General features: G+C 52.4%; 1 protein-coding gene across 1 annotated transcript; it reads right to left on the minus strand.

The window, feature by feature from the left end:
• Window positions 1–5,836: 5,836 nt before the first annotated feature.
• Tmem121b (transmembrane protein 121B) lies at window positions 5,837–7,555 on the minus strand. Its single transcript, XM_028761056.1, has one exon. The coding sequence runs from the start codon at window positions 7,553–7,555 to the stop codon at window positions 5,837–5,839; it is 1,719 nt and encodes a 572-aa protein (XP_028616889.1).
• Window positions 7,556–14,193: the final 6,638 nt, after the last annotated feature.

Raw genomic sequence — 14,193 nt, forward strand, 5'->3', positions numbered from 1 at the left:
GATGTAGTGGACAGTTAGATGCCAGAGTATTTATTTGGACTCCCATTCGAAGTACATGGAAGAATAGGCTTTGCCCCTACCCTGGCATCTCCTGAGAAAACCTGCTTACCTGGGACCACCAGACACCCTAGGCTCCAGCCTGTGTAAGAGCAACAGCCGAGGGCTCTTTGGCTCAGTCAGTGCAAGCCTGGCGCTGTAGCTCAGGGCTTGAGTCTCACAAGTCCGATGTGTTAGACAGGAAGTTCCTTACAAAGATCGCCCCAACCCCGCTGCTCAGACGCTGAGCAGCTTTAGATCGACGGTTTTCCTAGGCTTCAGGTTGCTCTCTCTAAAAAGGGCACAGCATTAGTTCCTACCTCACAGCTGTCTGTAAGGGATGGGTGAAGTTCACATGAGAGCAACCAGGAAGTGCTGGAAACAGGTTAACCACAACCGGGCCCCTCTGTGGCTCCTCCCCCACACGGCTGCCTCTCCCCACAAGCCCAGCAGCTCCCTCCCTCAGTCTGAGCCTCTGACCTGGTTCTGGCTTGAGCAGCTTGTGGGTCCGGAGGCATTGCTTAGCCTTTTGTGCTGCTTCTTCCTGCCCTCTCCCTCTAGTGTTTGCTTTCCCGAGATTACCAAAGCCACCTCTGCCCAGTACTGGCTCACACCGAGTGAATATATCATTGTGGGAAAGTAGCCACAGGGCAGCACACTAGAGCATGCTATGGAAGAGTATGTTATGGATGCTAACACAAGGAGCTGGCCAGGTAGCACGCTCCTGGCTGTCTACATCACCGCATACCCAAGTGGCTCCCAGGACCATCTATTTGTTCCTGCTCTTTCTCCAGCTCTCTACATTGTGGCCCCAGGTCCCCACTCCAGCCCTGTTCATTTTGGACAATGAAGGTGGGTGGTCACCACATGGAGAGAGCCTTTGTCTATTATTGGAACTTGACATCCTCTGTTTCCTTGCTTATGGATGAGTAAAGGTCTTGTCCAGTCTGCCCTGTCCGCTCCTCACCTGGATACTTCTCCTAAAGGAACACCCTTGGGTTATGGGCACCTTAGTAGGAGCTAGCATCTCGGATCCTTCATCTCAGATTGGAGAAGGTGATGTAACCTTGGCCTGAAAAGGGAGTGACCACACCTTGGCAAGATGCCTCCACTGGTTGACCTTATTCTCCACTTCCACAAGACCTGCTCAGAAAGCGAAAATCAGTTTTGTATTCAGCTACAATTGAGCTTAAACGCAAGGAAAGTTGACCCCACTGAGCAGCTGACATCTGAAGGCTTCTGTGAAGGTGGCAGACTCAGGCTTAAAGCGGCTGCAGGTAGCCTTTGCTGGCTGCAGTCGACTTCATTAGCTTATCTCCCAGTGCTTCAGAAGGAGCTGAAGCCCCCCACCAGTGACTCTGTGTGTGTGTGTGGGGGGGTGTGAGCTGCCTGCATCTCAGCCTGGTGCCCCAGGGTGTGATTTTGTCCTTTTCCTTGCCATCAGTACCACGGGGTGGCCTCCCTGTCCCCACACTAAACCAGTCCTCCAGAGCCCTCCTCCAGTTTTCCCAGGCATCTCTGAGGAACTCCAGCTGACCAAAGCCATCAGGCACTGCTGGCTCCCCTGGAAGATGTGTCTAAATATGTGTGACAGGCCTGGACAGACTTAGGAAGAAACAAAAATGTGCTGCTACGTTGTCCTGGAGATGTTTTCTGTATATATACATATACATTTTGGCTTATGAGATTTATCACAGGCTTGAGAAAAGAATCGTTTTGGCATATGTCACCTTATTTAATTTTTTAAAAATGTTCTTACTTTTATTTCTTTGTGTATTTATTTTGTATGTGGTGTGGGGAAGGACATGTGCACATGCCGTAGTATGCCTGTGGAGGTCGGGAACAGCTGTGGGACACAGCTCTTTCCATCCTGAGGGCGCCTGGCTCAGTGGCAAACACCTTCACCCTCAGAGCCATCTTGTTTGTCTACTGCATTCCATTCTTTGTTTAGTTTTTCTAGACAGGGTTTCTCTGTGTAGCCCTGGCAGTCCTGGAACTCACTCTGTAGACCAAGCTAGCCTGGAACTCAGAGAGATCCACCTACCTCTGCCTCCTGAGTACTGGGATCAGATCCCCTAGGACTGGAGTTGTCTCCTGAGACTGGTGGTTATGAGCCCCATTGTTGCTGGGACTTGAACCTGTGTCTTTTGGAAGAGCAGCCAGCGCTCTTGACTTTTGAGTCATCTCTCCAGCCCCTGCAACTTTGGATGGAATCCCAATGGTCTGCCTGAGACTCACTAGTCTCCTTCCTGTGGTTTTGTTTTGAAACAATGACCTTACTTACAGCCTATGCTTCTGCTTGAGCAAAGAGCTGCATAATAAGAAAGAGTAGATGGCTTCTTGCTGAGCATGTTGCTGTAGCCCTAGCTACTGTGCAGACTGAGGCAGGAGGACTCCTTGAACCTAGGTGTTTGAAACCAGTCTGAGCAGGATAGTGAGAACCTGTCTCATATAAGCAGATTCATCTCTCCTGCCTTCCACCCTAGTAAGATACCCCTGGAATAAAAGAAAACCCAAAACAACTGGGAAATGCCTCTGTAAACAACAGAAGGTCTGAGGAGCCGGCCCAGGCCCAGGCCCCAGTCACTGCTTCCCCACATTGCATGCCAAATAATTCGCTAAGGTATGCCCACAACACCAACACCAACACCAACCTAGAAAATAATGACAAACATCACAGTGACGTTTAAGAATTCAGTGAGGAAATCAGGACAGGAATGGTCTTAAATCACACAGGAAGCTTGTCACAAGTCTCAACTTTTTATTTTCAGAACAGAGTCTGGTTTTATTTTTAAAAAGAGGGAAAAAATGTGATGAATGCTAGCGAGGTGCTGCTTCTCTGTTTCTTCTGAGCTCGAATTGCCAACTCTGCGCCCCCCACACAGGCCTACTTCCCAGGGTATATTTAACAAGAATAGTCTTGGTTGGGCAAAGCAGGGCACACCTGCTTCTTTGGGAGGCTAAAGAAGGCCCCCTAAACCCCAAAATTCTAAGCCAGTCCTGGGAACACAATGAGATGCCCACTCAAAAAAATGTTTAAAATGTGGGGTGCAAGCCCTTGGAGACAGCACAGACTGGTAAGACTTGGTGTTGGGGATGCCGTGCAGCAGGCTGACGTGGCCAAGCGTACTTGAGGCCCTGGATTAAACCTCAGCACTACAAAGTAATTAACTTGTTTTTTTTTAAAAAAACAAAAACAAAAACAAAACAGGTACCATTTTAAGCTCAGGTTTTAGGCCCTCTGCTTCCATGCTCAAAGGCTAGAAGCCGACAAGGCTAAATTCTGAGCCCCAGACTTCTTTTCCATGATCCATTCTTCGGGCACAAGCCTCAGGACAGTGTACTATTCTGGTTATGACACTTTGGGGACATCTCAAGTCTGATCCCTATCTACAGATACCCTAGAAAGCAAGAGAAGAAACAAATAGGCCTTAATAATAGATCACATGTGAATGGAACAGGGGAATGACTAAAAAGACCCAAAATAAATACCCCAGAGGAAGGGACCAGCCCTGAGTCAGAGTACTCACAGAAGACATGTTGACATGCTGGACATGTGCTGGGCCTTCACTAGGCCCTCAGCAGTCCTGACCTCTCTAACAAGTGGCCATGTGACCATGTCCAGAGTACCAGGGAAATGGCAGCCTTCTGTTCTAAATCCAGTGGCAGTCTCTCAAGCGGTAGACAGCGGTCACACAGCAGAGAGACAGCTATCCAAACAGTAGAAAGAGGGTAGGTTGGGGGCCAGCCAGAGCCAGCCATGGCTCAGAGATAATTTCTTTTCAAAGTCATTGAAATTAGGTAGCAAGAAACACAGCAAAGCTGGGAAACAGAATCAAAACACTGGGAGCAGCTACAGCCCACATCCAGGCCTTACGCCTCGGACCTTGAGTCCAGCAGAAGAGTCATCCAGGGCGAGGAGAAAAGGCAGGCTTATTGTGAGAAGCAGCTAGTCAGCACTGGCTGTGGTGGAGAGAGCAGGAGCGTAGAATGCAGACTGTAAACGTCCTCCACAGGGCCCACGCTAGCTGGGCAGGCCCACTAGTGTTCCAGCTCATCCTCCTATGTTTCTGCCCACATAGATATCCTCAGCCCAGAGCCCCAGGCAGTTGAATAAGAGGGACCCCATGCAGCCCTTGGTTCTCAGACGGTCCTAATAGAGTCACATGAGATGAGGGACTGGGGCCTGGCTGCTGAGTCACTAGTCAGTGACTTGGCACTTTGGGCCTGCCCCTGTGCTTCGGGCTTTAGAGGACCCAGCAATGGCTGTCCCTAACCTAGTTGGCAAACTTCCCTCAGCTCTCCCAGCCTAAGGCCGGACACAGTATAGCAGCAGAGCCCTCCTCAAATCCACCTGGATAGCTCCTCCCCTGGCTACCTTTACGGCAGCATTGTGACCAGAGCGTTCAAGCCCGGAACTCAAAGAATACTACCCTAGAGGCCTAAACAGTAAAATGGTATGGCATTCAAACCTAGCAGGTAACAGAGAGAACTACAGATCAACTCTTTCTGGTCCCTCATCTAGGTTCATTATGCCACATAAAACTCCCAAAACAGAAAGTGGGGAACCAAAATTCTTAAGGTTATTTCCCCCACACACACACCTAGTGCCATTGTGGGGGTGAGTATATCCTGGCCTGGCTCCCTGTGTCTTCTGAACCTTGATTGCCCTCAGAGTATATATCCTGCCTTAAAGACTCCAAGAATGACATCCCTTGTGAAGCCTCAGGAGCCAACCCTGACTTCCCTTGAAGGACAATCCTAAGGACAGCCTCTCCAGGAGGACCCTGTTGGGGAAGGCTAGGCAGGAGGTTCTGCAGTCTCCCTGATAGATCTGAAGCCGAGGAGAGGTGAAAGGTCACACCCTCTCTGCTCTGTGCCAAGCTTTCCAAAAGAGCAGGTGCTACTCCCTTGGGTCCCTAAGAGGCCTGACCTCACATACATTTGAACCCACTAAAGCAGTTGCTCTGAACCCAACTCCAACCTGGCCAGCACCAACCCAGGAAGGATAATTGTTCTGGTGCAGAGGCAGGAACCAAGGGAAAGCAAGCCAATGGCTGATACTCCACAGACCCTGTAATATCTGGCACCAAACCCCAAGGGGATCCAGTGGCCCTGTTAAATGCAACTTATGAGTGTTTTTGTTTTGTTTTGTTTTGCAAGCAGCATCAGTATGTGATGCGCTGGAAATGGAAGCACAGAGGTAGAAATATGCGTTCACCCAAGAAAGGGTGGTGTTTGGTCCTTCCACATAGACTTGCTTCTCTCCAAGCTGAGCAGAGAGGAGCAGGAGAGAAGAAGACCCTGGGTGAGCTTCTCCCTTGGAGTACAGCAACTGAGCAACTCCTGAGGATCTCAGTCATCGGTTCAGGCAGGAAAACATGGTATGTATCTTATGAAGGAAGGCCTCTCTAGATCTCCTTCTCACTGCAAGGGGCATGGGACTGACACCCAGAAAATATACCACACATACACACACACACACATACACACCAAAGCCTACCATCCCTGCCTGAACCCCTTTCTTCCATTCTCCCCCACAGGAATATGAATCAGGATGAAGGCGGGAAAAGCAGGTGGCACATGTATCCAACCCCTTGTATGTCAGGACAGGGAAGACTGTGGTGAACATGGGCCCTTCTTCCTCACGATATATTGCTGGTCTCCCTCCAAGTAGTCTCTACCCATGGGGTGCAGAAGAATCCACTGGCCTTCAGCCTTATCAACAGTTACCCCCAAACACAGCCAAGAGGGTTCGGAAACCCTAAAGCCAAGATCAGGGCCCCTGCCCTTCACTGCTTCAATTCTGAGAGGCCACAGCTAGAGTGTTGACATAGCCATGAGGGCCTCCTTCATTTTCCAAGTGGCCCCGCTGGGAGCCTCCCTGAGGTGGTGGAGGAGGAGGTGGTGGAGGAGCGGAGGGAGGAGCACCATAGCTGCTTCTGGCCCGACTTGGGGATACCCAACTCCCCCGGTCCCAGCAGCCCTCCAAGGCCTCCAGGCCACGGCAGCCAAGGAAAAAGAGGTTCTTGAGCATGAAGATGGACAGCGGCTGTTGGTAGCTCACGACCAGGAGGCTGCGCAGCGCCAGCAAGGGCACGTCCACCAGGCAGCCGCCCAGCAAACGCAAAAGGCGGCTGCAGCTTCCAGGCCCGGAGGCCTGGCCCCAGGACGAAGCTGCTGCAGTGGTGTTCAGCTCGTACAGCCAGAGCACTGGGGAGGCAAGAGTGAGGAAATAGACGGCGATGAGCAGGTAGCGCAGGTGCGCCGGAAGCGGCACGCGGCCGTCCAGCATCAGCTCCACCAGCGTGAAACTGTCCAGCAGGTCCAGGCACGTGCCCAGGAAGCAGCCTGCGGCGCGATGCTGCTGTGGCTGCAGAAGCAGGGGACCCGCCGAGCCCGGGGGCGCGCCCGCCTCGCTGATGGCACGCACTAGGCTGTAGAGCAGCGGCACGGACAGCGCCATGGTAAGGCGAAAGCCCGTGGTGCCAAAGGGCGCGCGCAGCTCGATGAGGTCCAGGATGGATGTGCCCAGGATGAGCACAACCTTAGGAGTGAACGCGATGGAGTAGATGAGCCAGGCCAGGTACGCAAAGGCGAACTCGCCCGCTGCCCCAGCCGTCCCCGGCCCGGCCCCCGAACCGCCAGAACCTCCTCGGCCCCCGCGGGCCTTGGCCCCGGCCCCCGCCGACGCCGCAGCGGATAGGTGCAGAGGCGGAGCCGAGTGGTGGTGGAGCTGGTGGTGGTTGTGCGCGCTGTTCGCTGGACCGCCCCGACGGCCGCGGCTGTTCTTGGCGAAGAAGATGGCCCAGCCCACCACCACTACCAGGTCGGTGGCGATCCAAGAGCACCAGTACAGGTCAGTGACAGCGATGAGGTACAGGTCCAGCAGACCGCCCTGCGCCAGCAGCAGCACCACAGACAGCGCCTGGTAGCCCCAGCGGCACCCGGGGCTTGGAGAGCAGCCCCGGCGCCGACCCCTGCGGCCGGAGCGAGCGGGGCGACCGCAGCAGCAACAGCAGCAGGAGCAGCAGGAGGCGGCGCCGCCGGTCCCGGTGCCGCCTGCGCCCGCCGCCGAGCGGCTCCCGGGGCCCCCGACGGTGCCGGCCGCGGCGCCCGCGCCGAAGTCCGCGGCGGTCATGCTGCAGGAGGAGGTGGGCGTGGAGGTGGAGGAGGCGGCGGCGGGCGCGGTGGCGGAGACTGGGACGCCCCCCTGAGTCGGGGGCCCCGGGAGCGCGGCGGCGGCGGGCACCAGTGGCTTGCTGATGCTAATGCTCTCGTCGTCGTCCTCTCGCTCCGCGCCTGTGCTGCTGCTCGGGGAGCCGCCGCCCCCGCCGCGTCTGCCGCCGCCCCCCCCGCGGCTGGTGCTGGTGCTGGTACTGCTGTCGCCTGAGCCTCTCCGGCCGCGGGAGGAGCCCCCCCGGAGGAAGAGGGGCTGTAGCCGGGCGGCGGCGGGGGGCGGCGGAAAGGAGGTGGGCGCGGACAAGAGCGCGCGAGGGTGGCCCAGCGCCGGGTGCATTGTCCTCGGAGGGGCTCCAGGGGCTGCCCGGCCGCTCTCTCCCCGCCAACCTCGGGCTGACGAGGCGGCAGAGGGGAACCCGGGCCAGCCGCTGCCGCCTCCTCGCCAGCTGCTGGAACTCGCACCCGGGTCGGGAGGCAGAGAGATCCGGACTGGAGCGGCCGGACTGGGCGAGCGGAGTCGCGGGTGGCTGGGCTGGGGGAGAGCCGGGGAGCCGAGCAGACCGCCGGGACTGGAGAGGCGGGGGCGGAGGAGGGGAGCGAGCCCAGCAGGCAGCAGAAGGAGCTGGCAGCGGGGAAACCAGGACTGGATTCGAGGGAGAGAGGAGGCGAGAATAGAGGAGGAGAAAGCCTGGCTGGCTGGATCAGCAGGAAGGAAAGGAGGGAGAACCGAAGCGCAGGAGGTAGAGCTGAAAGCGCATCGGGCCAGGCAGGACAGGAGCACAGGTTTCCTGAAGTCGCTAGCTCCACAGCCCAAAAGGCAGAACCTGAATCGTTGGGTGGTCTTGGTCTCAGTGTAGACCACATCTTCGTGCCTCCGAGCACCATGATGGTTTCTGCACAATACCTATTAGGAGGAAGCGCGGGCCAACTTTCTCCTCTGTGCGCCACCGACCATCCCACCATTTCCTTCCGTGAGCCCCTGAGAACTCAATGGAAGTGATTAAAAAGTTAAATAAAAAAAGAGCCAGAAGACGACTAGGGATGATGTGTCGAAATTGATAGAATGATTGCCTTGTATGCACTCTGTCCTGGATACCAACTCATCTCCAGAACAAACAAACAAAACACCCTAAATTCTGTTATTCAGAAGGAGCACCCCCAAGCAAGCACTGTGTATTCACACATCCAAAACTGTCCTCCCTCGGGAGATCTTCGGGTTCCAGTAAAAGGCTCCCTGAATATAATTGCTGAGAAGAGACTTAGGAAAGGGGGTGGGGTGCAAGTACCATTGTCTAGTCGTGGGGCAGGGGAGGCCAGGGCCAAGGCATGAAGCTGCTCTGGAGACCTGGGGTGGGGCAGATGCTTACTTAAACAGGCTCATCTCTAGTATTCTGGAAGGTTTGTACCTAGCATGCATCCAGCGCTGGGTTCCTCACCTAGCATGTATGCAGCGTTGGGTTCCTCCCCAACACCCCATATCTGATTCCAGGTCTGAGGAGGTAGAGCAGAAAGATCAAAGTCATCTTCAACTACATAGCAAGTTTGGGGCCAGTTTGGGCTATGTGAGACCCTGTCACAAAGCTAAAAAGCTAAAGCAAGAGATGAAATAACAGGAAAATATGTCTGATGAAGAAGAGGGGGAAAGGAGCTTTAGAGGAATGTATGAATAGACTCCAGCTGACCCTGGCAGCCCAGGACAGCTCCTCAGTAACCACAGGTACTCAGGAAGCTGACACAGGAGCACTGATAGTTCAAGGCCAGCCTGGACAGTTCCATGGTCTGAGGCTGCCCTCCACCCACCCCCACTCCCCCTTCCCCCCAGGGCAGGAGGTAAGTGGTACTTTTAGAGGTAGGAGAACAGAAAACTACAATAGTGTTTGGGGAGCACGAAGGTTCTGGGGCTTCTTCTGTGTAATTCCACTCCTGGTCCATAGGAGCAAGTTAGGAGCTTGCCTGAGCCTTCCTCCTTCTCCTGCAGGCTCTGTCCCCTGCCCTGACTCCTCACTGTCTCAGAGTTGCTGCCTCAGTTGCCTGCCAGGGTGGGATCACCATACTGCCGGCCATAGCCTTATCCCTTTTGTTGTTGTTGTTGTTGTTGTTGTTGTTGTTGTTGTTTGGTTAGTTGGTTTTTATTTTTTTGAGACAGGGGTTCTTTGTGTAGCCCTGTGTGTCCTGGAAATCAAATCTCTCTCTCTCTCTCTCTCTCTCTCTCTCTCTCTCTTTCTCTCTCCTCTCCCCCCGTGTGTGTGTATGTGTGTGTGTGTATGTGTGTGTGTGCCAGACTGCCTTCAAACTCACAGAGATCCTCTTGCCTCTGCCTTCTGAGTGCTGGGATTAAAAGCATGGACCACCATACCCAGCAAAGAGAAAAAATTTTGAAGAATCGGTCTCAGCCAAACTTGCTTTTTCTAGCTGCTTGGAGGTCTGTCTGGACAAATCCATGGCACACATAAAATGTAGAATTTATGACTTACATAATCTTCAAATCCCTCATCCTGCAGGGCACAGACAACCTTTCAAAGGTCCTATGCCCAATTGTCCAGAAGGCAGAGCAGGCGTAAGGATGGGGACCCATGGCTCCAGCTCCAGCACACAGTCTGTGGGGGCTGAGGCCAGTTAGCTCACCTCTCTGAGTTTCATACTGTGATCTGTGAAAAAGAACCAGCACCTCCTTGAAGGAAATACTGTGTTGAGAGACCATGTGTGTAAGCAGCTTAGCCCAGAGCTGACACAGAGTGTAGACTCAGTTAAAGAATCTGGCGTTCAACTACTCAGCCTCCCAGAGGCACTTACAGTGTGGGCCACTGACGGCTGTCACCAGGTTCTTTGTCAAGCCTGCAGTCAGAGGTCTCCCCTAAAGCTTACACTTCAGCTAGTACCAGGGAGCAAAAGTGTTACTTTAAATCTGATCTTTTTGTTTGTTTGTTTGTTGTTTGTTTTTTGTTTTTTTTCGAGACAGGGTTTCTCTGTATAGCCCTGGCTGTCCTGGAACTCACTCTGTAGACCAGGCTGACCTGAACTCAGAAATCCGCCTGCCTCTGCCTCCCAAGTGCTGGGATTAAAAGCGTGCGCCACCACCGCCCGGCCTAAATCTGATCTTCACAGGTCTCTTGGTATGAGAGCTTCAGCCATGCCAACTGGTGCCAAGGCCACCCTCTTGAGACAGGGTGGAAATGACAGCTTTGAAGATGTAGGCTCCAATTGTACACGTCCCACCAAGTCCAGCAGATGTCTGGGTTAAGCCAGTCCAGATAGAAAGAAGGCTTGGGAAGTTGCCAGCTTCTAATGTGAGTGATTATAGACCAGTTTCCTGGTCTTCCCCAGGGAAAATGCTAGCCAGCCGTGGACATGGAAGCTGGCCTGAGATCCTTTGTTAAGACAATGAAGTGGATGAAGAGTTAAAGGCAGATGGAAAAGGCTGAACTCAATGAAAAAGCATCAGGACTCCTGAGAACACAGAAGAACCAGTCTTCCCATCCCTGGTGCCTCTGCCTCAAACTCACCCATCCGGCTGAATCCTCTCATTCACCAGAACCAGATTATTTTACTTTAACTGTCCATTGAACTGTACTATCAGCCAGTGGGGTTACCACTCTTTTTATTTTATTATTATTAACTTATTTTATGTGTATGGGTGTTTTGTCTGCACGTCTCTCTGTGTACCATATGCGTGCTTGGTACCTGCAAAGGTCAAAAGAAAGTGTTGGAGCCCCTGGGGCTGGAGTTACAGGTGGGTGTGAGCCATTACTTGGATGCTGGGAATCAAATCTGAGTTCCCCAGGAAAGAAGCCAGTACTCTTAACTGATGAGCTATCATCTCTCCAGCCCCTACATAGAGTTGATTTTCTTTAGCTGAATTTCCTGTAGAGCCCAGGCTCTGAGTAACAAGCACATCAATAATAAGTCAGGGTAACACTGGATAACTGTGGAACAAGTTGGTTGCCAGAGTACTGGTGGCATGTGGCATCCTTTAGTCTTCTTTACGCACGCACACATGCGCACACACGCACACACACAGAGAAAGAGAGAGAGATGGTGGGGTGCATTTAACTGTAAAATCTAAAAAGGATCTAGAAAGGGAAAGAAAACAGTCACAGTGCTGCTTATAAGCACTCGTTGGGGGGGGTGTTCTATGCTGGACACCTTCCATACAACACTTAGAGAGAACCACCCCAACCTATCCGGGTCCTATTATCAGTGAAGAAGTGCAGATTACCTAGACCTCTGCCCGTCAGCCTGGCTGCCAGCTCTCTTCACAAACCCAGATGTGAGAAACTCAAAGACATGGGAGGAAGGGGTCAGTCAGAGCCATTCCCCCAAGCAGTCCTCACGTCCTAGACACTGGATAAAGTTCCTCTGCCAACAACACCTTGTGCTTCTGACCTACAAAGCCAATGGCTCACGGCCTTCCTGAAGACCAAGAGACAAACCAGGAGGAAGAAGTGGCCTTGTCCACCTCAGCAGGAAGGTCCAGTGGGGCAGGGCAGCCTTTGCTTGCACTGACCATGGCCCTGTTCCCAGATTCTTTCTCTACTCAGAGTCACTGCCTCTCACCTTTAAAGCAAGAATGAAAGGTTCAAAGGGGGCTGCCAGAGCACGTGAGGAGGCCTCAGAGGCCTCTTGTGTGAACATGAGAACAGACAAGTGAAGTTCACCGGTTCTCAGTCACAATCAGCACGCACGGCGCTCAAAGAGCAAACCTGGCAGGAGAGCGAGACCAAAGCAGAAGATTCAGCTCATTGAAGACTTGAAGTCTCAGCACTGCTCAGCACTCTGAGAGAACAGAGGCTGCATCTCCACAGACACAGAGCTCTTAAACAGCCCATGGTGTGCCCTGAGCTGCCCAGTGAGTCTCATGGTGATGCCACCATCCACAGGGACAGTCTCCCAATGCTTCAGCCCAAGCTAGGTGCTGGGGCTCCATGGATTTTCTTTGAAAAGTGGACGCAGCCGGGCAGTGGTGGCACATGCCTTTAATCCCAGCACTTGGGAGGCAGAGGCAGGCGGATTTCTGAGTTCGAGGCCAGCCTGGTCTACAGAGTGAGTTCCAGGACAGCCAGGGCTACACAGAGAAACCCTGTCTCAAAAAAAAAAAAAAAAAAAAAAAAAAAAAAAAAAAAGGAAAAGTGGACACAAGTTCCTCTTAGGAGTAGGGAAGCCAGCAAGCACTGAACGGTGTGGATAGTAGACTAAGTTCTGTGTCCCCATCACCTGAGCTCTGAGTCAGGAGTCAGGCAGTAAGGCCTGCCTAGGCGAGAGCCACTCTGAAGGAAAGGGTGTTGACAGGAAACTGGGCTTGGGAGGTGGGATGGGAGTAGAGAGTATCCCAGAAGCAAGATGGAGAGCCAGGTCTCTGAGGATGAGTGCTGGCTGGTTAACTACATATTAATAAAATGTCCATCTTTAAAAAAAAAAAAGAGCTAAGCAAGACATAGCAACCTAGGAATGTATAGTTCATCTAAAGAGAATGCAAGGGTCAATTTTGTTTGTTTTTGAGACAGGGCCTCACTTGTAGCCCTGGCTGTCCTGGAACTCATCATTCAGACCCTTTACCTCACAGAGATCAGCCTGCCCTTGTGTCCCAGGTACTGGGATTAAAAGTGTGAGCCAGTATACCTGGCTCTTCTTCTTGTTCTATGGTGCAGGAGACAGAGCCCCAGAACCTCACACAGGCTAGCACAATGCAACTGAGTATCTCCAACATGTCTGTGCTCCATGCACGTGAGTGTGGGGCCAGGGACCAGAAGAGGGCATCTGATCCCCTGGGACTGGAGTTACAGCTACTGAGCTGTTGTGTGAGTAGGAGCCCCGTGTTCTGCACTGGCTCCTTCTCACTGCTGTGATACTCTAGTTTTGTTTTTTGTCTTTTTAATGTATATGAGTACACTGTAATTGTCTTCAGACACACCAGAAGAGGACATCAGATCCCATTACAGATGGTTGTGAGCTACCATGTGGGTGCTAGGAATTGAACTCAGGACCTCCAGAAAAGCAGTCAGTGCTCCTAACCACAGACCCATCTCTCTAGCTTCTTGTTTTGTTTTTTTGAGACAGGCTGTGTAGCCCTGCCTGCCCTGGAACTTCTGTAGACCAGGCTGCCCTCAAACTCACAGAGATCACCCTACCTCTGCCTCCCCAGTGCTGAGATTAAAGGTGTATACCACCGCTACCTGATCATGATAAACTACCTAATGAATCCAAGACAGGCTAATTCTGGTTCACTGTTTGAAGGGATGCAGCCCACCATGGTGGGAAAGGCACGGTTCAGGGAGATGAGGCAACTTGTCGTGTCTGCAGTCAGACAGAGGAAGGAGCTGAATGCTGGATCTCAGCTGACTTACACCTTTTCTTCAGTCTAGGCCTCAGAGCAGGGGCTCCCTTCCTCAGTTAAACCACTCTGGAAACATCTCATGGGAGGCATGTCTCCTAGGTGGTTCCAAAGTCAGTCAAAGTGACAGTGAGAATTAACTGTCATAGCCAGGAAAAAAGAAATCATCAATAACAACAAATCTGGGTAGAGAAAACCCTGAATTTCAGTATTTCCATATTATAAGTAAAAGTTCCAGGTCCCCACCACCACATGTACTTTTCCTGGAGACATACAATCTCATGTTGTTCAGCCTTGCCTAAAACTTGATATATGGCCAAAGATAATATTCAACTTCTGATCCTCCTCGTGCTGGGATTCCAGTCATGTGCTACCCTGCCCGGTTTCAACCATAGACCTGGATTCCTTTCTTTTTATGTATGCACTTACGTATTCATTTATTTTGGTTTTTAAAGATAAGGTTTCTCTATGTAGCCCTGGCTGTCCTAGAACTCACTCTGTAGACCAGGCTGACCTCAAACTCACACAGATCCACCTGCCTGTGCCTCCCCAGTGCTCGTTAAAGGTGTGCTCCACCACTGCCCAGCTTTGAAATGTCTAGTTTTCTTACTTTTATTTTTTTTTTGGTTTTTTCGAGACAGGGTTTT

The sequence above is a fragment of the Grammomys surdaster genome, unplaced genomic scaffold (assembly GCF_004785775.1).
Source record: "Grammomys surdaster isolate TR1022 unplaced genomic scaffold, NIH_TR_1.0 126660, whole genome shotgun sequence".
Classification (NCBI taxonomy): Eukaryota; Metazoa; Chordata; class Mammalia; order Rodentia; family Muridae; genus Grammomys; species Grammomys surdaster.

What these genes read in the sequence shown, in the direction of transcription:
- Tmem121b (XM_028761056.1), bottom strand. Translation starts at nt 7,555, where the DNA reads ATGCACCCGGCGCTGGGCCACCCTCGCGCGCTCTTGTCCGCGCCCACC.